The following is a 24,283-nucleotide window of genomic DNA, read 5'->3' as shown; positions in this document are numbered from 1 at the left end:
TTTTGGAAAAAGCGGTGCATACTGTCCATTATTGACCTCCGTGTTTTGTTACAAACTATCCGGACCAAACATTACTTCTACTGAAAACTAATCATAAATCCTGTCACTCAGCACAATGCAAGAACAACAGAATTGCTCTGCATTTGTCTAGGCTTAAATGTGACAACATATACATTTTGTAAACAAGACTTATATGGAAAGATCTTACTTTATGTGTTGCCTGCATAATGAATACACATACCTGCCTGTAAAATAAATTTGGCTACATTCAACAGTGTAAACTTCATCTACCCATGCATGACTAATTACTAGTACCAGTATATCACCACAAGCAGATCATTTTAGAACAAATTTAATGAAATGAATCCATGTATGCAATTCAAATGTCTTCCCTGCCCAGTTGCTATCTAATCTGACATTGATCATTCATGAAGCAAAATGCATTCACTGATCCACATGATACATGTCATTAAGTGACCTTTCCAATTGTTGCTGCATGATCTGAAAGTTTGTCATAAGTAGCAAACAATTGTACTGTCCTCCCCAAATGTTGCTGAATACAGTTACAATGTTTCGCAAGCAATGAAATTGTTTGCAACATTGCTTACAAATTACAGTGATAATGTTTGAGGAGTAATTCATAGTTACCTCTACAGTTGAGGAAAGTCCCTGTATATGTGATCCTCGAAGAAGAAACATTTTGAGCCATTCTTCTATATCTTCCAATACACTTGTATCAGAGGTGCTCCGGTCAAGAGGTGGATTGAATGAAACTTCACCATTAATCAGTTCAACATCAATGTTCAGTACGGGAATGTGCTGTAAAGAGGTCACAAAACTTCACTTAACCAATTTGATCATTACATACAAAGCTAACCATATGTTTGTTTGTTTTTTCAATCAAAATAGCTGAATAACATATTAGTGGTGTTAAAAAATGGATTATAAAACAGGACTATAAGATGATTGTTAACACTCTGTGAAACGTAATACATTTACACTATAGAGCTATAGTAATATAGAACTATACACCAGTTGCCATCACAATTTAGAAATAAGCAAATACAATGGGATATTAACTTAAATGATCTGCTGTCTATATACTTCAGTGCATTTCTCTGCCATATCGTGTGATAAGTTACATTTATACTACTTGAGCATTAGGTATGAATGAAAAGCAATCTCACTTCATGGTCCAGCAGTGTGTTTAGCAGTGCAGCCAAGCTGGATACAGTTAGTTTCTTTAGCCCTTGTAGAATTATAGCATCAATGTGCATTATAAATTCCTGCCATGCAGGTGATGCCTCACTGATCCCACAAGCAACAAAGGACTGCTGAACAAGGCTGTGAATCCTGTGCCCATCAGAAAGCAGTAAGTTCTCCAGATCGTACTCCATTTCCCTAAAAATACACATACAGCAAAACAAATAAGTGGCATAGCAGTGTAATTTATCAGCAAACACACAATGAACATCAACAATAGCTCAGTGGACAGGTCAGTACTGTGCAGCTTCCACCAAGGCTCAGATCAATTATTATTATTAAACGAAATGTATATATCACCAACAGTTTGCGCAGCACTTTACAAAATGGACAATGTTTGTAAATGTTTTCCCAGTTGGAAATGCAAGGTTTATTGTGATGTAGGCTCCCAACATTTGGCACCCAAAGTAAAACCCATCTATGCACTGCTTTTACTGTTTATATGAGATGACTATATTTTTAGTGAAGGGAGCAAAAATGTGTGGTCAATGACTAAATAAGAAACAGCAGCTCCTGTCGATCTGCCGTCAATAGACGCAAACTATGACTAATGGTAAATGCAGCCCTATCTATTGCTGTAAATGGTATGCAAACTCTGAGCCAGCTAGGAGTCTTGGGTGTTCACTGGGATATTTTTGCAGCTACTGAATAAGGGCTCTTTCACACCACATGCAATGACAATCAGAAATCCATCTACTAGGCTCAATTCAAACCAACAAGTTATATTAGTGTGTGCTGGGTGAAAAAAGTGTGCTGCAACATACCTTGAAAAAAAAAAGTATTTTGGCTCCAGGTGTGAACCAAACCAAAAAATGCACATCAATGTAATGCCTTAAAAAGATGCATGTCAGCCTTGACCCCTGGCCTTGGCCGGAGGGTCTTTATTAGTTCAGAGTTCACACTCTATGACACATTTTCTTCTGTGTTTTTTGCATGAAATTTTGTGTCTAATGCTCATTTCCTCTGCGTGGGATTTTTTCCTCTGTTCTCTTTGTATTTCAATAAATATTTATGTAGCAGACTCCTAGGTAGGTGCTAGAAGAGAGTATAGATTGTTTTTATCTTTCTGCTTACCAGGAAGATGGTCAGGTAAAACTTAGAGTGTTCTCTGCCTACAGGGGAGCAGGATCTATTGGTTAGATCTGCTCATTGTACTCAGGTGCAGCACAGCTTGTTCTGACTGTCCCCCACTGGTCCAATAGGGAGGCATATTGGACAGTGGGAGAGGACCTGACAAGTGAGTGCACAGGTTTTGTTACAGCCCTGGCAATTGGCAGAAGGAAAGTGCTGCATTGCATTGTGGGATACTGTATAAAAAGCTAGAGTACATGTGCTCGGGGTGAGTTCAACCGGGGAACAGAGCCCAGGAGGGAGAGGCGGCTGTGCGGCCTTGGGTGGTCGACACAGGGGCAGCGAGAGAGAAGCTGAACCCGGAGGTCCTGCAGAGCTGACTGGAAGAGAGACAGCAGAAAGGATCTGATTCTGCCTACTGTGAGTACAGATCTGTGTCTTTGGGGTCTGTCGAGTAAGGGCCACCCCCTTCAGCTAGAAGTGTCAGTGGACGGGTGTCAGTAAAGGGGATGCTAGAGAGCTTCCTGAAGATAATTTAATGCATCACGTCTACTGCTAGTGAGAGCAAGAAGACTTAATTCTTCCATACATGTGGCTGTATGGTCAAAAGCAGTGTGTCTGCTTCTACAGATAATCCGGTGATGCCAAGTGAGAGTTGTCCTCATCTATTGTGAATAGTTCTAGTTGGAGTATCCCACTCATCCCTTCTCCCATCCAAGTTCCAAATAAAATACAAAAACCCAAATATCCGGGACTGGTCATTGAGTAATGAGCAAATGGGAGTAAGAGCGGAACAAGTAGGAGCTCTCAGCAGCCAAGCAGGAACCCATAGTAACATAGTGGAAAATCCTCAGCAACCAAGCAGGGACCCCTAGCAATGTAGTGGGAGCCTTCTGCACCTAAGTGGGAAACCTTCTGCACCTAAGTGGGAAACCCCCTGCACCTAAGTGGGAACCTTCTGCACCTAAGGGGGAACCATTGGCAACCAGCTGCAGGTAACCAGGGCGAGGCCTATGAAGTCAACACTCAGCAAGCCCTACGGGGACAGCGCTACATTTATATATATATATATATATATATATATATATATATATATATATATATATATATATATATCTTTTCAAAGTAGAGGAAAGCCGCATCCGATCTTCAATTAGTGCAATCGATCTGGTCATCCCACTGACCAAACTATAAGAAAAAGTCCAGAGGATCGCTGCACTTAAAATTTCTTTATTGAATCAAAGTTCAAACAAACATTACATGATGTGTAAGTTCATTACGTTTCGGGCTCACAAGCTTACGCCCTTCTATAGATCAAACACACATCTAAAGTCAAAGTTACACACATGGCTTAAATACCATCATTTTACACATTTGGAATCAATTATGTGATTAGTAATCGATCAAATACAAATTAAATCCTGTTCTTATACATTCTTATATCACAGGTGGGGAAATGGTTAGCATAGAACCCTCCAATATTTCAACAGAAGCCTTCAACTCGTTTAATCTGTCAAAAAGAAACATGTACACAATGTATCACTATCTGGCTATCACATCGAATGAATTATCACCTAAATAAACAAATATAAATCCAGATCTGTATTCAACCCCTTAGGAGCAATAGTATCAAGAAAATTAATCCAATACCTCTTTTTTTAATGGATTCTCGATTACCACCTCTCCTATTCTTATTAATTCCCTCCAGCACCATGAATTTTAATTGGGAAATCGAATGTCCTTTCTCCAAAAAATGTAAGGAATATTGGGGTAGACCACCCCTAGGAGAGTACATATGACATGATGATTTATTTTTGTACATTTTTTGTCTTGTTTCGTTATGTAATGTAGTTGTGTATTGTGCAGACGCTTTCACGTCTTTTTATTGTATATCATTAAAATTATATTTTTTACTAAATAGAGTTGGTGGTCTGTCAAAGTCCCGTTTAGGGGGGATATTTGTCCTTGTTTCTCCAAAAAATGTCTCGCTAAAGGCAACTGTACCAATTTGACTCTGATTGAATATTTGTGCTTTAACTTTCTGAATAGTCTCTTCTCTGTAAAGTAACCCACATGGACATTTTATATTGCATATATTTCATAAGACGATTGGCAAGTGTAATAACCTTTGATTTTAATATCATACCCCTTATGTGGATGGGATATACTCTTGCCTTTTATCATGGAGTTACATTATATACACGATGGACATGGGTATCACCCTGTATTACGGGATCCTAAAAAAGTTACTAACAGGCTAGGAGGGGGATATTGGTCAGATCTGACCAATCGATCCCTTATTGTTCGACCTTTTCTATATGAGGCTAAGGGGGGAGCTTGGAATTCACTAATATTCTGGTAATTCTCTCTTAATAAACCCCAATGTTTCTTAAGGATGTTATGGATACGAAGTAAATATAGATGATACTGTGACACAAATGGAATTCTACTATCATTTCTATAGAGATGCCTATTATCTGCTAAATGTGTACGTTCCCTTTAAATAATGAAACTGGATAACCTCGCTTGACAAGCCTGGTTTCCATTTCATTTAGTCTTACTTCACATTGTTGTGGATCACTAACAATTCTTTTAACCCTATACAGCTGGCTCCTAGGTATTGAATTAAACACCCCATGGGGGTGAAAACTATAGTGTAATAATTTATAATGATCAGTACTTTTTATAAACAGATCACTCTCTATGTTCATACCATTTATTTTCAGTGATGTGTCCAAAAAATTAAATCTCCCTATTGCTATACAAGACATTCAATTTTAGACCTGGGACTAAATAATCCATATACTGATCAAACAATAAAAGGGTTCCAATGTCACCATCCCACACTGCAAAAATTTCAATAAATCTGAACCACCCCTTACAGTGTTCAGTAAACATTTTATTGTTAAAAATAAATGAGGTCTCAATCCTATTCATAAATATATTTGCGTACGGGGGGGCGACATTGGAACCCATCACTGCCCCTTTAAGCTGCAAATAATGGGTCTCTTTAAACAAAAAATAGTTCTCTTCAAGAACAATTTTTAAGAAATGCAAGCAGTAAATCTATTTGTTTATCATTATAGCACTGTGACTGTATCAGCAGCCACCATCAGGCTTCTATACCCAGATCATGTGGAATGACAGTGTAAAGACTAGAGAGATCCCAAGTGACTAGAAAAGAGTCAGGTCCTAATTTTCCCTAGAAAATCACCAGTATCACGTAAATATGATCTGGTATTGATTACCAGTGGAGTGAAACATCTATCCAAATATTGTGCTGATGGAGTGGTAACTGACTCTGTTTCAGACACTAAAGGATGGCCAGGGGGATTCAAAAGGTCCTTATGAATCTTTGGTAATATATACATTACCGGTGTGATAGGATAATCACATATTAAACATTTTGGGTGTCATTATCAATAATACCATCTTTAAGAGCTCTTTATGCGATTATCCTGTCACACCGATAATTAGGAATATACAAGTGGGACCTGACTCTTTGCTAGTAACTTGGGACGTCTCTAGACACTGTCATTCCACATGATCTGGGTATGGAAGCCTGCCGGCGGCTGCTGATACAGTCACAGTGCTATAATGATAAACAAATAGATTTCTGCTTGCATTGCTTAAAATTGTTCTTGAAGAGAACTATTTTTTGTTTAAAGAGACCCATAATTTGCAGCTTAAAGGGCAGCGATGGGTTCCAATATCACACCACGTACGTAAATATATTTATGACTATGATTGAGACCTCATTTATTTATAATAATAAAATGTTTACTGAACACTGTAAGGGGTGGTTCAGATTTATTGATGATATTTTTGCAGTGTGGGATGGCGACATTGGAACCCTTTTATTGTTTGATCAGTATATCAATTATTTTGTCCCAGGCCTGAAATGTAATGTCTTGTATAGCAATAGGGAGATTTCATTTTTAGACACATTGCTGAAAATAAATGGTACGAACATAGAAAGTGATCTGTTTTTAAAAAGTACTGATCGTAATCAATTAATACACTATAAGAGTCGTCCCCCCCCCCCCCCCATTGGGTGTTTAATTCTATACCTAGGAGCTAGCTGTATAGGGTTAAAAGAATTGTTAGTGATCCACAACAATGTGAAGTAGGACTAAATGAAATGGAAACCAGGCTTGTCAAGCAAAGTTATCCAGTTTTATTAGTTAAAAGGGAACACATTTAGCAGATAATAGGCATCACTATAGAAATGATAGGAGAATTCCATTTGTGTCACGGTATCATCCATATTCACTTCGTATCCATAACATCGTTAAGAAACATTGGGGTTTATTAAGAGAGAATTAACCGAATATTAGTGAATACCAAGCTCCCCTCTTATCCTCATATAGAAAAGGTCGAACACTAAGGGATCCATTGGTCAGATCTGACCAATATACCCCTCCTAGCCCATTAGTAACTTTTTTAGGATCCCGTAATACAGGGTTATACCCATGTCTATCGTGTATACAATGTAACTCCATGATATTTTTGGAGAAAGGACATTTGATTTCCCAATTAAAATTCATGGTGCTTTAGGGAATTAATAAGAATAGGAGGGGTGGTAACAGAGAATCCATTTAAAAAAGTGAGAGGTATATTGGATAACTATTGCCCCTAAGGAGTTGAATACAGATCTGGATTTATATTTGTTTATTTAGGTGATAATTCATTTGTTGCGATGGCCAGATAGTGATACATTGTGTACATGTTTCTTTTTTGACAGATTAAATGAGTTGAAGGCTTCTGTTGAAATATGGGAGGGTTCTACGCTTTGCTAACCATTTCCCCACCAGTGATACAAGGATGTATAAGAAAAGGATTTAATTTGTATTCGATCAATTACTAATCACATAATTGATTCCAAATGTGTAATATGATGGTATTTAAGCCATATGTGTAACTTTGACTTTAGATGTGTGTTTGATCTGAAGAAGGGCGTAAGCTTGTGAGCCAGAAACGTAATGAACTTACACATCATGTAATGTTTGTTTGAACTTTGGTTCAATAAAGAAATTTTAAGTGCAGTGATCTTCTGGACTCTTTCTTTATATATATATATCATGAGCTAAACTCAAAGATCTACGACTTTTTCCATGTACACAAAAGGCCTATTTCTCTCATATATTTTTCACAAATCTGTCTAAATCTGTGTTAGTGAGCATTTCTCCTTTGTAGAGATAATCCATCCACCTCACAGGTGTGGCATATCAAGATGCTGATTAGACAGCATGATTATTGCACAGGTGTGCCTTAGACTGGTGACAATAAAAGGCCACTCTAAAATATGAAGTTTTATCACACAGCACAATGCCACAGCTGTTGCAAGTTTTGAGGAAGCGTGAAATTGGCATGCTGACTGCAGGAATGTCCACCAGAGCTGTTACCCTTGAATTGAATGTTCATTTCTCTACCATAAGCCATCTCCAAAAGGCGTTTCAGAGAATTTGGCCTCACAACCGTAGACTACGTGTAACCACACGTATGGTATGGGCAGGCGTATGCTATGGACAACTTACACAGGTGCATTTTATTGATGGCATTTTGAATACACAGAGATACAGTGACAAGATCCTGAGGCCCATTGTTGTGCCATTCATCCACGGCCATCACCTCATGTTGCAGCATGATATTGCATGGCCCCATGTTGCAAAGATCTGCACACAATACCTGGAAGCTGAAAACATCACAGTTCTTGCATGGCCAGCATACTTACCGGACATTTCACCCATTGAGCATGTTTGGGATGACCTGGATCGAGGTATAGAACAGCCTGTTTCAGTTCCTGACAATATCCAGCAACTTTGCACAGCCATTGAAGAGGAATGGATAACATTCCACAGGCCACAATCAACAACCTGATCAACTCTATGCGAAGGAGATGTGCTGCACTACGTAAGGCAAATGGTGGTCACACCAGATACTGACTGGTTTTTGGATCCCCCCCTCAACCCCCCAATACAGTAAAACTGCACTTTTTAGAATGGCCTATTATTGTGGCCAGCCTAAGGCACACCTGTGCAATAATCATGCTGTATAATTAGCATCTTGTAATGCCACACCTGTGAGGTGGATGGATTATCTCGGCAAAGGAGAAGTGCTCACTAACACAGATTTAGACAGATTTGTGAACAATATTTGAGAGAAATGGGCCTTTTGTGCACATAGAAAAAGTCATAGATCCTTAAGTTCAGCTCATGATAAATAGGGGCAAACACAAAAGTGTTGCATTTATAATATTGATCAGTGCATATATAGATAAATATATTTAATCATTTTAGCTGCTTGCCTATAGATTTACTTCTGACTCAATGATGGGTTTTTGAGACTGCTTATATTATCTTGTTTTGTGTTTCAAACAAATGTTTTAACAAATTATGCAGGTTCCTTACTAGATATTGCCATACTACTGGTCACTGCTACTGGTTAACTCTATTAAATATAAAAAAGTGAAGAAAAAAAATAATATGCATGTCAACTCAATTATGCAATGCATGTGTCAACAAGCACTAGACACAATGCAAGTGGTGGTAATACAGAAACCGCTGTAGACATTCAGTGTGAATGGTAAATGAGCTGTACTCACTATCATGGATCTCCATGACTATTGATATAAATAAATGTCTGTTATACAGGCAACTGTATACTTGATATATATAGGAAGCACAGTGTATCAGTGGTCAGCACTTCCACTTTACAGCACTAGGGTCCTAAGTTAGAATCCCAACCAGGACACTACCAGCATGGAATTTGCATGTTCTCCCTGTGCTTGTGTAGATTTCCTCACACACACCAAAGGCATGCTGGTAGGTTTATTGCTCCTAGTATGCAGATACATGCTTGTGAAATAGGGAACTTAGATTGTAAGCTCTTTAGGGGTAGGGAATGATGTTAATGTACAACATGTAAAGGGCTGCATAAATAGTTGGCACTATATGTACCTGTAATAAATAATGATATTGAAATGATCATGTACTGTATACATAAAAAGAAAGAGATATACAATATAACGCTAATACAGTATATATATATATATCATTATCAGTACACAATTCTTTTTTTTTCTATCTTCATCACTGAAATCTTTTTTTTTTTTAGTTGATACAGTACATCTGTTGCTCGGATCTACTGATCATGTGCTTACAAACTAGAGAAAAACCCAACAGAACAATGTGGTAGCAGAGAATAAAAATAATCACATAGTGCTTGTGAATACTATCTAAGGGGGCATACTTCTGTTTCATCATTAATTCAGTGGTGGAGTAGCTCCTGCTGGAATCTCGACAGGTGAAAATGTCAAGGTTTGCTGTGCACCATGATGCTGTGAGCCCACTAATGAGCTTGTAATTATTTGTAACAATGCTGAAGCTGTTATAAAGATCAGTGCAGATGTAGGAAGTAGAAAATTCAATATAATCAGTGCTCTCATCCATGCTCCAAGTGAACAAGCTCATTCCATCTCTCAGAATCTGCAGAAAGAAAGCAACCACTGTGAAATTGATCTACTTATGAAATGGGAAAAATAAATTTAGGAGTAAAATAGCTCATAAATAGCTTAGTGTTCAACGGATGATTACTTACTTCAATCGTATCAACACATAGAAATGAGTATGCTAGTTAAAAGTTAGATTCTGAGGAACTACATATCAAAGCCTGTCTCGACAAACATTTTAGAACATATGAAAAGTAAATAGAAGTACCTCTGAGATCTTTAACAGTTTTTTTTCAAATAGCGCCATCTGCTGGGATGAGATTGACTTCATCATTTCATTATACTTTGACACTACTGTTTCCAGACGGGTAGACAGCATTTTCAGCCTGTTTGTTTCCATGTTGCTTACAAGAGATCCAACTTGTTCAGGGAGCTATAAAATTACATCATTCTGTTTATGTATAAGGTAGCTGTTTGACAAAATAAGATATTCCTAAGCAGCAGTTTAAAGTTGAAATTTAGTAATACAGGCAGTTCCCACGTTACAAACAAGATAGGTTGTGTAGGTATGTTCTTAAGTTGAGTTTGTATGTAAGTTGGAAAAGGTAACTTTCTTAAGTGTAATTCCAGCAAAAAAAATATTTTTAAGTTTTTTGGATAGCATAGGGAAGGGTTAACATTCCTGTAACATTTGTTTTGCTGCCTGAGCCTCTGTTCAGAAGATTTCACCTCACTTTCTGTCTCAATGACAATTGGATTTTGAAAATATTGGGTTGTTATAGAAACACGGATTGGTGATAAAGCTTCAGTGGAGACACCTTTTTCCCATGATAGCACTTATAGGAGTGAATTTCCCTTCCTAGGGGTAGATTTCCTCTCACTTCCTGTTGTCTCCCTCCATTTGTAATTATCAGTTGTTGTAAGTCAGATATTTGTAGCTCGGGGACTGCCTGTAATTTTTCTAATCTAGAATGCAGAAAAATGTGTACCATATATACTGTACAAATATATATATATATATATATATCTCATAAAAGTGAGTACACCCCTCACATTTTTGTAAATATTTTATTCTATCTTTTCATGTGACAACACTGAAGAAATGACACTTTGCTACAATGTAAAGCAGTGAGTGTACAGCTTGTATAACAGTGTAAATTTGCTGCCCCCTCAAAATAACTCAACACACAGCCATTAATGTCTTAACTACTAGCAACAAAAGTGAGTACACCCCAAAGTGAAAATGTCCAAATTGGGCCCAATTAGACATTTTCCCTCCCTGGTGTCATGTGACTCGATCGTGTTACAAGGTCTCAGGTGTGAATGGGGAGCAGGTGTGTTAAATCTGGTGTTATCGCTCTCACTCTCTCATACTGGTCACTGGAAGTTCAACATGGCACCTCATGGCAAAGAACTCTCTGAGGATCTGAAAAAAGAATTGTTGCTCTACATAAACATGGTCTAGGCTATAAAAAGATTGCCAAGACCCTGAAACTGAGCTGCAGCTGAGTTTATGTGCTCAGTGTCATATCCGGAGGTTATCTTTGGGAAATAGATGTATGAGTGCTGCCGGCATTGCTGCAGAGGTTGAAGGGGTGGGGGGTCAGCCTGTCAGTGCTCAGACCATACGCCGCACACTGCATCAAATTGGTCTGTATGGCTGTCATCCCAGAAGGAAGCTACTTCTAAAGATGATGCACAAGAAAGCCTGCAAACAGTTTGCTGAAGACAAGCAGACTAAGGACATGGATTACTGGAACCATGTCCTGTGGTCTGATGAGACCAAGATAAACTTATTTGGTTCAGATGTTGTCAAGCATGTGTGGCGGCAACCAGGTGAGGAGTGCAAAGACAAGTGTGTCTTGCCTACAGTCAAGCATGGTGGTGGGAGTGTCATGGTCTGAGGCTGCATGAGTGCTGCCAGCACTGGGGAGCAACATGTATTGTGACATACTGTAGCAGAGCATGATCCCCTCTCTTCAGAGACTGGGCCACAGGGCAGTATTCCAACATGATAATGACCCCAAAGACACCTCCAAGACGACCACTGCCTTGCTAAAGAAGCTGAGGGTAAAGGTGATGCACTGGCCAAGCATGTCCCCAGATCTAAACCCTATTGAGCATCTGTGGGGCATCCTCAAACAGAAGGTGGAGGAGCGCAAGGTCTCTAACATCCACCAGCTCTGTAATGTCATCATGGAGGAGTGGAAGAGGTCTCCAGTGGCAACCTGTGAAGCTCTGGTGAACTCCATGCCCAAGAGGGTTAAGGCAGTGCTGGAAAATAATGGTGGCTCACAAAATATTGACACTTTGAGTCCAATTTGGACATTTTCACTTAGGGGTGCACTCACTTTTGTTGCCAGTGATTTAGACATTAATGGCTGTTTGTTGAGTTATTTTGAGGGGACAGCAAATTTACACTGTTATACAAGCTGTACAGTCACTACTTTACATTGTAGCAAAGTGTCTTTTCTTTAGTGTTGTCACATGAAAAGATATAATAAATTATTTTCAAAAATTTGAGGGGTGTACTCACTTTTGTGAGATACTGTGTATATATATATATATATATATATATATATATATATACACACACTCACACACGCATGCGCATGGCTATATACAATATATATACACACACCCAGCCTAGTCAGGAACATATATTTTCTGCAAAATTACATCAGATCATAGAAGAACATTACTAGAATAATAGCACAAATATATTATAACATGTAAACCAACTTCATAGTGCAACTACTAGGCATTTCTACTAAGAGGAAACTATAATGGTTTGGGGTTAATTTCATTCTAGTGGTTTTTTTTTTCATTTTGATTAGATCCAGATAGATAGATAGATAGATAGATAGATAGATAGATAGATAGATAGATAGATAGATAGATAGATAGATATTTACTTATAAATGGTACAAAGTTGGCTGAGTCAGCCTCTAGCCCCTGGTTTCCTATACATCCTGGATACTCCTACAGTGAGACCCCTCCTCTCTGACATAACTGCTGACTCTGTTAGGTGTGTGTTCACCTGGGGGTATGGGGTTTTACCGCCTACTGTGTATGTTCCAGCTCTTCCTGTTGCATTCTTCATGATATAAAACTAGTTTAAAAAAACAAACAAACAGGGAGATTAAGGAAGAGTGAGAACCCCTCAGAATAGCCAATGTAGGAGTGAAGATTAGGGAATTTAAAGTGATTGTGAAGTCACATTTTTTTTGGGGGGGAGGGGATAACAAACATGTCATACTTACCTGCTCTGTGCAGTGGTTTTTCACAGGGCAGCCTGGATCTTCCTTTTCTCGGGTCCCTCTTTGGTGCTCCTGGCCTCTCCCTCCTGTTGAGTGCCCCCACAGCAAGCAGCTTGCTATGGGAGCACCCGAGCAGAGTCACATCTCCGTGTATCCATTCAGACACAGAGCTGTGGCCCGGCCCGCCCCCTTTCTCTTTTCATTGGCTAACTGACTTTGATTGACAGTAGCGGGAGCCAATGGCGCTGCACTGCTGTCTCAGCCAATGAGGAGGGGAGTCCCGAACAGCCTAGACATTCCTACAACATCACTGGATCTAGAGGGGGCTCGGGTAAGTATTAGAGGAGCTGAGGGGGGCTGCTGAACATAGAATGCATGAAGATAAAAAACCTTCTGCCTTTACAATTGTTTTAAGTTCAGATATTCCAATAGAGTTCCATAAAGATGTAAGAAACTGTTCACACATGAGAATAGATTTACAGAGCTCTATGGGTTAGCTTTAATTAAGCATAGCACTGACTTAATGCCTTGTTGTGTTGTTTATCCCACTGTAACTTCAGACTGATCCGTTTAATAAGGGAATAGTCACTGGGATGAGTTACTAAATGAGTTATGTGTATTAATTTCAGCTTGCGCTTAACAGCCTAGTGAAAAAGGCATTTTATCAACATCACTTATATGACTAAATACCAGATTTATAACCAGCAGGTAAGAATATTTGAAAGGACAGCTCCTACTGTAGATAAAACTAGGAAGCTGTAACAAGGGGCAGATGTCTGTGTAATATTATAGTTTAAAGTGGAAATACATCTAAGCACTTCTTTATACATTCTCCTTAATAATTAACACTTTTACCTTCATTGTGAAAGGTGGTTTTGAGAAGTATTCTGCTTCTCGTAGATATACCAGCAGATCTGTGTTAAGATTAATCTCTATTGTGCAGAGATATATTCCAGAATCATGCATTGATGCAGTCTTCTAAAACACAGCAAAAGAAGATAAAACATAAAAAGTAATATAGACAAAAATAAACACAAGTGGCATAAGATATTTATCGGGGTTTGGATTTCCTTTGTTTTGTTTGTTTGTATGACGCAATATGCTGCCTCTAATGGCGATGTCCTAATAAAAACATTCAAAGCCTATAAATTTGGATATGTCACCATCTAAAGCCAAAGTGATTACAGTAGCAATGTATTGCCTTAAAGTATATCAAAAGCACAAACCTCTTTTAGTTCTAGAGTGTGACACGGTTAGAAGGTCTGTCTGGTTTTTATTGCTGGCTTTTTCCCTTGTCACTAAAACAGGAGGTGAGGGAAATTTTTCCACACAACTGTCTAAGGGATGAAGTTTTTATTACTTCCACGGGACAGGAAATAAAAGTGATTCTCCTAAGCACTTTGAGTCCCCAGGATATAAAAGCGCTATAGAAATACAAATTTAATTAAACATTCTCCCCAACATTACACAGCGGGCAAAAAAAAAAAGCCTGACAGGTGTTATAGCCATTCCCTACTCTATCTAGAACTAGAACAAAAGCTTGGGCTTTGGATATATTTCAGTATAATCCACCATAGACAAGATTTTCCTCCAAGGGTGTCCTGTCCTCTCTAGCATCAGAAAAGCTCCAGATCCCAATGTGATCCTCTCCCCAGCTTGACCAGCTAGTGTATGTGGCTCAGTAGTGGGGAGCAGGGCATTCTCTTTTCTTGCAGATATTTGGAAGTATCGGTTACATTTTTTCAAGAAAATAAAGCATGACATAATAGGTGTCCAACCATTGCAAGCCATGCATAAATCTAATGCATCACTAAGATATGTAAAATCACTTTACTTCATTTCCACTGGGCAAGATATGAAAAACAATCAAGTGAAAACTGTATGTTAAAGAATGAACTTACAAGCAAAGGAAGCTTTAGGGAATCACTGATTTCTTTGTTCACAGCTGAAACCCATGATGTCACCACACTAGTCTCAAACCTATTATGTCCATTTGAAAAACATAGTAAATTACACAGTTTAGATACATTGTATAAGAAGATCATTATTTTAAGAAACAGTACTGAATTAATAATTTACAGATACAGGAATCTTCCAATCTGCACAACTTCATTAGATGGCATATAGGAAATGATTCAACCTTTTTCACCAAGACCCCCATAGACATGCTCACTTGCATAAGCCCACATTTCTACATTAAGCTCAGGAAGAATAGTAGATTGTATGTATATGCTGGGATGTTAGAAAATGCAATAAATCATCTGACCAAAGACAATTTCATGGCTTTAAATCAAATAAACATCACTGGTTTCTTGGAAGATTAAGCGAGTGTACAAGTCACACACCTTTATCCAATGCCTATTGCTTCCCCTAAGCTAGATCAAAAGGTCTGTAGCACCTTTCTCTATATCATAAATTCCAGGCTGTGCATTCATGTTTATGTGACAACCAACATATACTAATACTCTAAAATAACATCTGAGTAACATGCTGTCTAATAACAGTTTGTGCACCTTTCCAGCTCTTCTGATATCTCAGTATAGATGTGTCTCAGTTCCCAGCCCATGTCTCCTTCAAGAGTGATAGGTGATACTCTCTTCAGATTTACCATAGGACCCTAGAAAGAAAGATACAATTATGAATTCATTTAGGCGTACATTTCATATTAATGGCTGTCAGCGACAATCACATTGACAGCATTATATAAAAAAAATAAAAACAGAAACTTACAGAAATCCTTGCTCGAAGTCCCTTTATCCATAAAATATTGCTGATTGTAGAAGTCAAATTAATATGCAAAGGTGGATTATGTGCTGTTTCCAGATACATAGTCTTTACTTGATTAAGTTCTTCTACAAACATGGTATACAATTGGAGATCCTTATCCTTCAGGTGGTCCTAAAAAATACACAGAAAAACATGTCAATACTAGCAAAAATGTATTTTCCATTTATTCAGTAATTATTTTGAAATAGAAAAAACCTAAATTCATTTAATGTTCACTCAGCAGAAATTGAAGAAATTATTAATGTAAATTTAAATTTAAATAAATATTAAAAAGCTGCAGAAAGAGAGAGCATTTTCCACTAGAAAGCAAATCCTATACCTTCAGACTGGTCTGCACCAAACTTCCCAGATGCAAGCAGATCATTCTACAGTAGATTTGTCAAGCTGACGCCAATCACCAGTTTCATTCAAAACAGCAGGGAGAAACATTCATTTAAAAGCTACACAAATTGGCTGATGAGACCCTTGAAGTAGCACATCTTCCATTCAGACGACATCATATCTGAGACAATACAGTGTATAATGGCCTTGAAACTAGTCCTATATTCAAAATGACATTTCTCTATAGACAATCTGGGCAAACCTAACCACTACAAGTGGTATCTAAATTTTAGAGATAAAAATTGAAAAATGTTATTATCAAAAAAGATGCAATTTTCCCTGATTTTTTACAGCATGTTGCCATTTAAAGCTGAAGTTAAAAAGAAAATCTCTATAGCTGGCCTTCCAGCACTATGGATGTAATAGCTCTAAGCATAGGTGCCACGATGCAGCACAACATCGCATGCGATTCACACAGGGGTGGCACCGCATGTCTGTGTGGTGCGCTTTGAGACATTCATTTTGTATGGCTCAAATCCCACCACATCCACAGGACCCTTTTTTTTTTTTGCCACACTAGAATCGGATCACATGGGTGTTCACACCCATGCATTCCAATTCAAGCAATCGCACTGCATTTTGCAAGCTGTTTCAGAGTGTTGTTATTATAACATTTACTGTTGTATGATTTCGATTTTGTGGGAATTTCAGAGACCTGGTTCAGCAGCTCTCATGATTGGCTGGCAAACATTCAAGGGGATTCCCTTTATCACAGGGATAGAGAGGGTAAAAAAGGGGGAGGGGAATGCCTATATATCAGGAATAATGTACAAGTGAATGAAAGAGATGACATCAATAAGGGAGCTAGGGAGGAGGTGGAATCCTTATGGGTAGAGCTCCAAAGGGATGAAGCTGAGGGGAAAATAATACAGGGAGTATGCTATAGGCCCCCCTAACCTGAGGGAGAAGGGGGAGATGGACTTTCTATCACAATTTGGATTAGTAACAAGGATAGGAAGTGTTATCATAATGGGGGATTTTAACCACTTCAGCACCGGAAGATTTTACCCCCTTCCTGACCAGAGCACTTTTTGAGATTCGGCACTGCGTCGCTTTAACTGACAATTGCGCGGTCATGCAACGTTGTACCCAAACAAAATTGACATCCTTTTTTTTCCCACAAATAGAGCTTTCTTTTGGTGGTATTTGATCACCTCTGCGGTTTTTATTTTTTGCGCTATAAACAAAAAAAGAGTGACAATTTTTACTTTTTGCCCCAAAATAGCCCCCAAAAATATATAAAAAAATGTTTTTCCTCAGTTTAGGCCGATATGTATTCTTCTACATATTTTTGGTGAGGAAAAAAAAAAAAATCGCAATAAGTGTATATTGACTGGTTTGCGAAAATTTATAGCGTCTACAAAATAGGGGATAGCTTTATGGCATTTTTATTATTATTTTTTTTTTTATTAGTAATAGCAGCGATCTGCCATTATGGGACTGCGACATTATGGGGGACAGATCGGACACTTTTGACACTATTTTGGGACCATTGTCATTTATACAGCGATCAGTGCCATAAAAATGCATTGATTACTGTGTAAATGACACTGGCAGTGAAGGGGTTAAGGGGTTAGTGAAGGGGTTAACCACTAGGGGGCCATGAAGGGGTTAAGTGTGTCCTAGGGAGTGATTCTAACTGTGGGGGGGGCTACAACACACATGACAGCGATCACTGCTCTCGATGACAGAGAGCAGTGATCTCTGTCCTGTCCCTAGGCAGAACGGGGAAATGCTTGTTTACAAGCATTTCCCTGTTCTACATCTCCGTGACACGATCGCGTGCACCCGGCAGACATCGCCAGTTCCTAAATGTCTTGCAGGACAATTTCATGGGTCAGATGGTAGAAACATCAACTAGAAACAAAGCGTTACTAGATCTACTGATTACCAACAATACAGACCTGATCATGGATGTGGAAATACAGGGCAATTTAGGATACAGCGATCACAGGTCAATTGGCTTCCTGGATGGCTTAACTCCAATGTAAAAATGCATATAAAAGCAAAGGAGAAGGCCTTAAAAAAATACAAGGCTGAAGGATCATCATCAGTATTCAGACTTTGCAAAAAATGCAATAAGAAATGTAAGGGTGCAATTAGGGCAGCTAAGAAAGAACACCAAAGAAATTCTTTATGTATATAAACGGTAAAAAAGGAGGACAGACCATATTGGCTCCATAAAGAATGAGGAAGGACATCTGGTTACAAAGGACTGGGAGATGGCAAAGGTATTGAATTTATTCTTCTCCTCAGTCTTCACGAGGGAATCGGGGGGCTTCAGTAACCAAAACTGCAGTGTTTATCCTCATGACATATCACAGGGAGCACCCTCATGGCTAACAGAGGACAGAATTAGAAATAGACTTGGGAAACTTAACATTATTAAATCACCGGGACCAGATGGCTTGCATCCGAGAGTACTTAGGGAACTCAGTCAAGTAATTGCCAGATCATTGTTCCTAATTTTTTCTGGCAGTCTACTGACTGGAATGGAACCAGCTGATTGGTGAAAAGCCAACGTAGCACCAATATTTAAAAAATGGCTAAAATACATCCCTAGAAATTACAGACCAGTTAGCCTTACATCAATAGTATGCAAGCTCTTGGAGGGGGTGATAAGGGACTACAGTTGTGCTCATAATTTAACATACCCTGGCAGAATTTATGATTTCTGGGCCATTTTTCAGAGAATATGAATTATAACACAAAAACTTTTCTTTCACTTGTGGTTAGTGTTTGGCTGAAGCCATTTATTATCAATCAACTGTGTTTACTCTTTTTAACTCCTAATCACAACAGAAACTACCCATGAGTTGATTGATCACGTAATTGTCTTAGTATCCCTTGCTCATAATATTTCTCAGATAGGAGAACAACATTGCCCCCTTTATCACTAGGCTTGATGATTAAATCAGGGACCTCACTAAGCTCTTTTAGTGCTCTACACTCCTCTTGCAGGGGATCATCCTGGTTAAACCTATCCCATCTGATCTTGGAGAGATCCTCTTGGAAAAGATCAAGAAATATCGCAATCCCCGGTTATTCCTGAATTGTGGCATTTTAATGGATTTGATATTGAGGTTCACCTGTCTCTTCCATGGAGTTTCGATAGAGCATTCATTCTCCATATCGCTTACATCATCCTCCATCAAAGAGACAAGGTCATCTATTGCTTGCTGCTCCCTTACATTATGGGAAGGTCCAGACTCTCCGGGAACATCTGATATATCAGAGTGAATCAATCTAAGACATACCTTCATGAGAAATAGAAAGATGTCTTTGAACACCTCAAAATTACTCATCCTATTGGTCAGTAAGAAGGACAGACCATGGGATAGTAACCGCATATGCCTGCCCTGGAGGTCAAAGTTGGAGAGGTTGATAATTCCCATCTTATCAGTATCATCCTATGTGATTCACATGTAGTGCAGTGCAGTGCAATTTGAGCCCATTCATTTTAAATGGGCTGAATCAATCTAAGACATACCTTCATGAGAAATAGAAAGATGTCTTTGAACACCTCAAAATTACTCATCCTATTGGTCAGTAAGAAGGACAGACCATGGGATAGTAACCGCATATGCCTGCCCTGGAGGTCAAAGTTGGAGAGGTTGATAATTCCCATCTTATCAGTATCATCCTATGTGATTCACATGTGGTGCAGTGCAGTGCAATTTGAGCCCATTCATTTTAAATGGGCTGAATAGCACTGGACCGCCGCACCAATAGTAGTGAATGCACTACTTATCGAATTACCTTAACAATATCTCTTCTGCTGACACCTTCAAACACCTCCAGCAGCCTGAGCTGGGATGCAACAGTTGGACATTGGTCAAAACTGCTTCTAAGAATATTTCCAAGTTGATGTTCCAGACTCTGCAATAAAAATATTACACACTCTTAATGCCTTTGTCCAACATACCATAAAATGGAGTAATCTTTTTTTCTTCCCCTGAAGACTATTTAGAATCCACCATATAGCACATCATGCACATAATGTTGTTTTTTGAGTGTCATACTCATGATTACATTTTAGATGTCTGCGATGGAACAGTGGTCCACACATCTCCATGAAATACCTGAGCAGCATTACCCCCACCACAATGTCCAGCATGCTCTTCATCAATCTCAGACAATCTTGACAGGCAATGAGGATTTGCAAAGCACAGTAGTCATTATTAACTAGAACCAGAAATCATCTATTTTAATGTAAGAAATATAAATTCTGCTTGGCTGCTATTGGTTACTGTGATTTGCATAGCGCTCTTAAAACTGTGCATTGAAGGCTGCAGATGTTCTAAAATGTACACTGCTGCTTAGTCAATAGTGCACAATTAAGTGGATTAAATAATACTGAAGCAACAGCAGTAAATTATAAATTTAGGAAAATGAAGGGCAAGGTTTGCAACTTCCCTGTTACTGCATTGCCTGCAGTATTGGCTCACGATTCTTCCCCCTGCAGCCCATCAAGTTCTCGACCTAGACTGCTCATACAAAGGAACTTTTGAAGGAATATAAAAAGTGTGCAATCCACTGTTTTTTAAGTTCACATTACCTAGTGAAAGCAGTATCTATCTATCTATCTATCTATCTATCTATCTATCTATCTATCTATCTATCTATCTATCTATCTATCTATCTATCTATCTATCTATCTATCTGTCTATCTATCATAAAAGGAAACATGGCCAAAACACAGCCTACACCAGTTAGGTTTTCATATAGTGAGTCCTGACAGAGCACCACCACCCCACTTACATCACTGCTCTCACAATCTTTCCGACAATTGGGCTCTCACCACCACCTGGGACTTGCTATCCACTTTCCCACAGCAGCTGTGCCCAATCATACTAATCTAGTGGATGTACTGTACTGTAGGCAGGGAAGTCCTGTGTGTAGACAGAGCTGCCCGGCAGGATTGATCATGCATGATTTTATCAAAAACAATTAGAAGTAATATAATTTGTTCCCAATTTTCTACAATGTAGTACAAATGGAACTGAGCAATAAACTTACCTTAATCGAAGTTCTTAAATCAAAAAATGCTTTCTGAAATGGACTATTTTTGTCAATGATAAAAATATCTTTAACTTGGCTAATAAATGCATCTTTGGCCAGGCAATATGAATTCCAGATATCCTGTACCATAGCATCCAAACTTGAAGTGCCAGCACCTCCTATTGCGGTTACAGCCTTTAATACCTCAAAATGCTTCATGGTCTCTACCAAATCAAGAACGTCATTGCATCTAATAAGAAAAAAGAATGCTTCAGTACAAGTAACATATATTACAATACACAATAATGAAACTGATTAAACACTACGTATTTATAGGGTCATTTATTAAGCCATGAAAAGCGGAACACCAGGCAAAGTGTAATAACCCAGTCAAAATGTATTCATCTTAAATGAGATGACACACTAACTGAAAAGATGGCAGTTTGCTGACATAACACTGTATTGCATGGTAGTTCTTTAAAGAAGCACTTTTTTTTTTTTTTTTTACAAACGTTAAAGCAAAATTCCAGGCATAACTTTTTTATGTTTTTTTTTTTTTTTTTTGTTTATAAACTTATGAAGAGTAGATACTTTGGTTGAGTTTTTGCTGTTGTCAGTGACTGTGTTGGGGAGATTTCACCTAATTTTCTCACCCTGTGGCAGCCGAAAGAATTGAGGGGACTAGAGATTTCCTATTTTTCTTTCTGAATGAAAGTAATGGAAATTCACCCCAGTGGGAACACAAACCACAAATTAAAGAAACGACAACGGTTCTATCCATTTCTCATTCTGTCTAAAACAAATAAAAAGTTTTGACTAGAGATAGGTTTGAATTGGTATTTACATTAAGATTTTCACACTCACATTCTAACATCAATGATAATAAATAGTGAAAATCCATTATCAGGGATTTCCCTGCTTTTCTTATAAAGAGAGCTCACCTTTCCATAAACATATTCATATTCTGGAAACAAGTTGCATTGTACAGAGGCCAGGGAGAATCTATCCATTTGGCATCTTCTTCATCCTTCTGATTTTTATCATTTATGGAAAGATCCCTTCCATAAACTCTTGGAATTGGCACTTCATACATGGTAATGTTACAAAGAGTTTCTGCTGCTTTCTTGGATCTGCAAAGAGTAACAGCACTCAATTAAGGAATCTCATGTTTTACTACACATTATGGAGGGCTTTATAGAATCAACAGCACTCTATGTGTGGAAAAACACTGTTTAAGAGGGCTGTCTCTTAAAGTTAGGCATATGTGAAGAGATAATAAATAAGGATCTGTACCCAGCCATTGCTCTTCCTTAAAATGTCACAGTTGAGCAGGACTGAAGAAGGAAAAAAAGCTTTACTCCCATAATGCAAGAGGAATGCATAATTCCTGTATGTAAGCTGTGCTGCCAGCAACCACACTTTAGTTAAGAGGTTATAGGCACCAGCAAGAAACTTTTTAAAGAGTCATCCCATTGATAGCACATACGCTGATTTTTTAGTTAAATTAGGTATGGTGCTAATTGGTTTTATTCACCCTTTTTAGTACAATTTGACTCTTTTCTAAAGCACACTGCTGCAATGTAGCTTTCTTCATAATGCCATTAAGTGTCAGTCTGTGGTTTTCATGACCACCAGGAAATGAGACAGCAGATAAGTTGATACATGCACAGTGTAGTTTTATATGTTGTTCATACTTGATTGTCAAAATAGTGTGATGTGATTTACATAAATAATTTACTTTGTTAAGCTGGCATTTTCCTCCGTCTTCATCATATTGAACTCATCAGCTTTCATTTTTACATCAAGGTAATTTCCACGAAATGTTGCACAAATTTTTAAAGCTTCCTTTAGCAAACTGTATGCCTGTAATATAAATAAGAATTTATCGGTATATATTTTTTTAAGTAAAAAACATTTATAATATACATAGTATGAATAATATAACAATATACAGTAGTAAAAATAATAATATGAAGTTGACCAGGGTTAATTCGTATACCCAACAACTCAACCCATATTCAGATAACGTCCTACCCTTTTGTATGTAAGTCTCTGGTAGATATAATGAAAATCAACCCACTTTTTAGTAACCAAAATCCTTTTCTTTAAGATGTGCCCCTGACAATGATTGAAAGAAATTTAGGCAAGTTTTGTGTGGTGGTCATCTAAAGAGCAGTGCTAATACGATGACAAGAATGGTATACGTGGACCCTCACCAATAGCTGCAATAAATGACAATTCAAAAATACTAGTGAAAGAAAATTAACAACCAAAACTGTGACATATAAAAAAAGTGCCATGTGCAATAAAGGTGCAAAATATAAAAATAAGGGAAATGTAAACACAATAACATAATGTGCTCATAGCCATATAGCAAAATTATATATGAAAACAGTGGAATAATTGAAGAGGAAAAAGTCCAAAGTAGTGTTGCAGAAAAGTCCCAATATTGGGGAGAAAGTAATCCAATGTTAACGACTGGTAATCCCAATTTCCATAGATGAGTCACCACCATGAAAGATCTTTACCACCTATAAGGTTGAATACACTTACTAAAGCTTGTGAACCCAATCAACCTACGGTGTTGGGTCAACCAGGCAAGGGTGATTGTACATCAGTAGAGGGATGTTTCCATAGTCTCTCTCCAAAGGGCAGACTTTAATACGACTTTAAGGGATCACTGATGTAAGGGACTACTGATGTATAATCACCTTTGCCTGGTTGACCCAGCACCGTAGGTTGATTGGGACCATGAGCTTTGGTAAGCTAATTCAACCTTATAGGTGGTGGAGATCTTTCATGGTAGTGACTATCTATGGAAATTGGGATTACCAGCCATTAACATTGGATTACTGTAAGAAAAAGGAGAACAGACTTTATATGAGGCGGTAACCTGGTAAGGTCAATTGCCTCCATCCCTATCTATATGTCAAAAAAGAGGGCAAAGGGGATTGGGACTTTGAATGAAGCACGTAGGTATAAAGAATTCAGTTTATTATATAAATTAACTTACAAACGCATAATCATGAGTAAGTGTATATCCAATACAATTTTAACTGATACAATTCAT

At 38.2% G+C, this 24,283-nt stretch overlaps 1 protein-coding gene across 1 annotated transcript in view; it reads right to left on the bottom strand.

The window, feature by feature from the left end:
• Nucleotides 1–24,283, bottom strand: part of LOC141128042 (uncharacterized) — a 728,240-nt gene that overhangs the window by 659,453 nt on the left and 44,504 nt on the right. The window contains 12 exon segments of the mRNA XM_073615085.1: nucleotides 649–819; nucleotides 1,188–1,401; nucleotides 9,586–9,821; nucleotides 10,053–10,217; nucleotides 13,900–14,022; nucleotides 14,946–15,024; nucleotides 15,558–15,661; nucleotides 15,775–15,942; nucleotides 19,972–20,091; nucleotides 21,232–21,463; nucleotides 22,155–22,343; nucleotides 22,952–23,076. Of these exon segments, the coding sequence (XP_073471186.1) occupies nucleotides 649–819; nucleotides 1,188–1,401; nucleotides 9,586–9,821; nucleotides 10,053–10,217; nucleotides 13,900–14,022; nucleotides 14,946–15,024; nucleotides 15,558–15,661; nucleotides 15,775–15,942; nucleotides 19,972–20,091; nucleotides 21,232–21,463; nucleotides 22,155–22,343; nucleotides 22,952–23,076 (1,926 nt within the window).

The sequence above is a fragment of the Aquarana catesbeiana genome, linkage group LG02, assembly GCF_042186555.1.
Source record: "Aquarana catesbeiana isolate 2022-GZ linkage group LG02, ASM4218655v1, whole genome shotgun sequence".
Taxonomy (NCBI): domain Eukaryota; kingdom Metazoa; phylum Chordata; class Amphibia; order Anura; family Ranidae; genus Aquarana; species Aquarana catesbeiana.
This window is presented reverse-complemented; position numbering and strand designations above follow the sequence as displayed.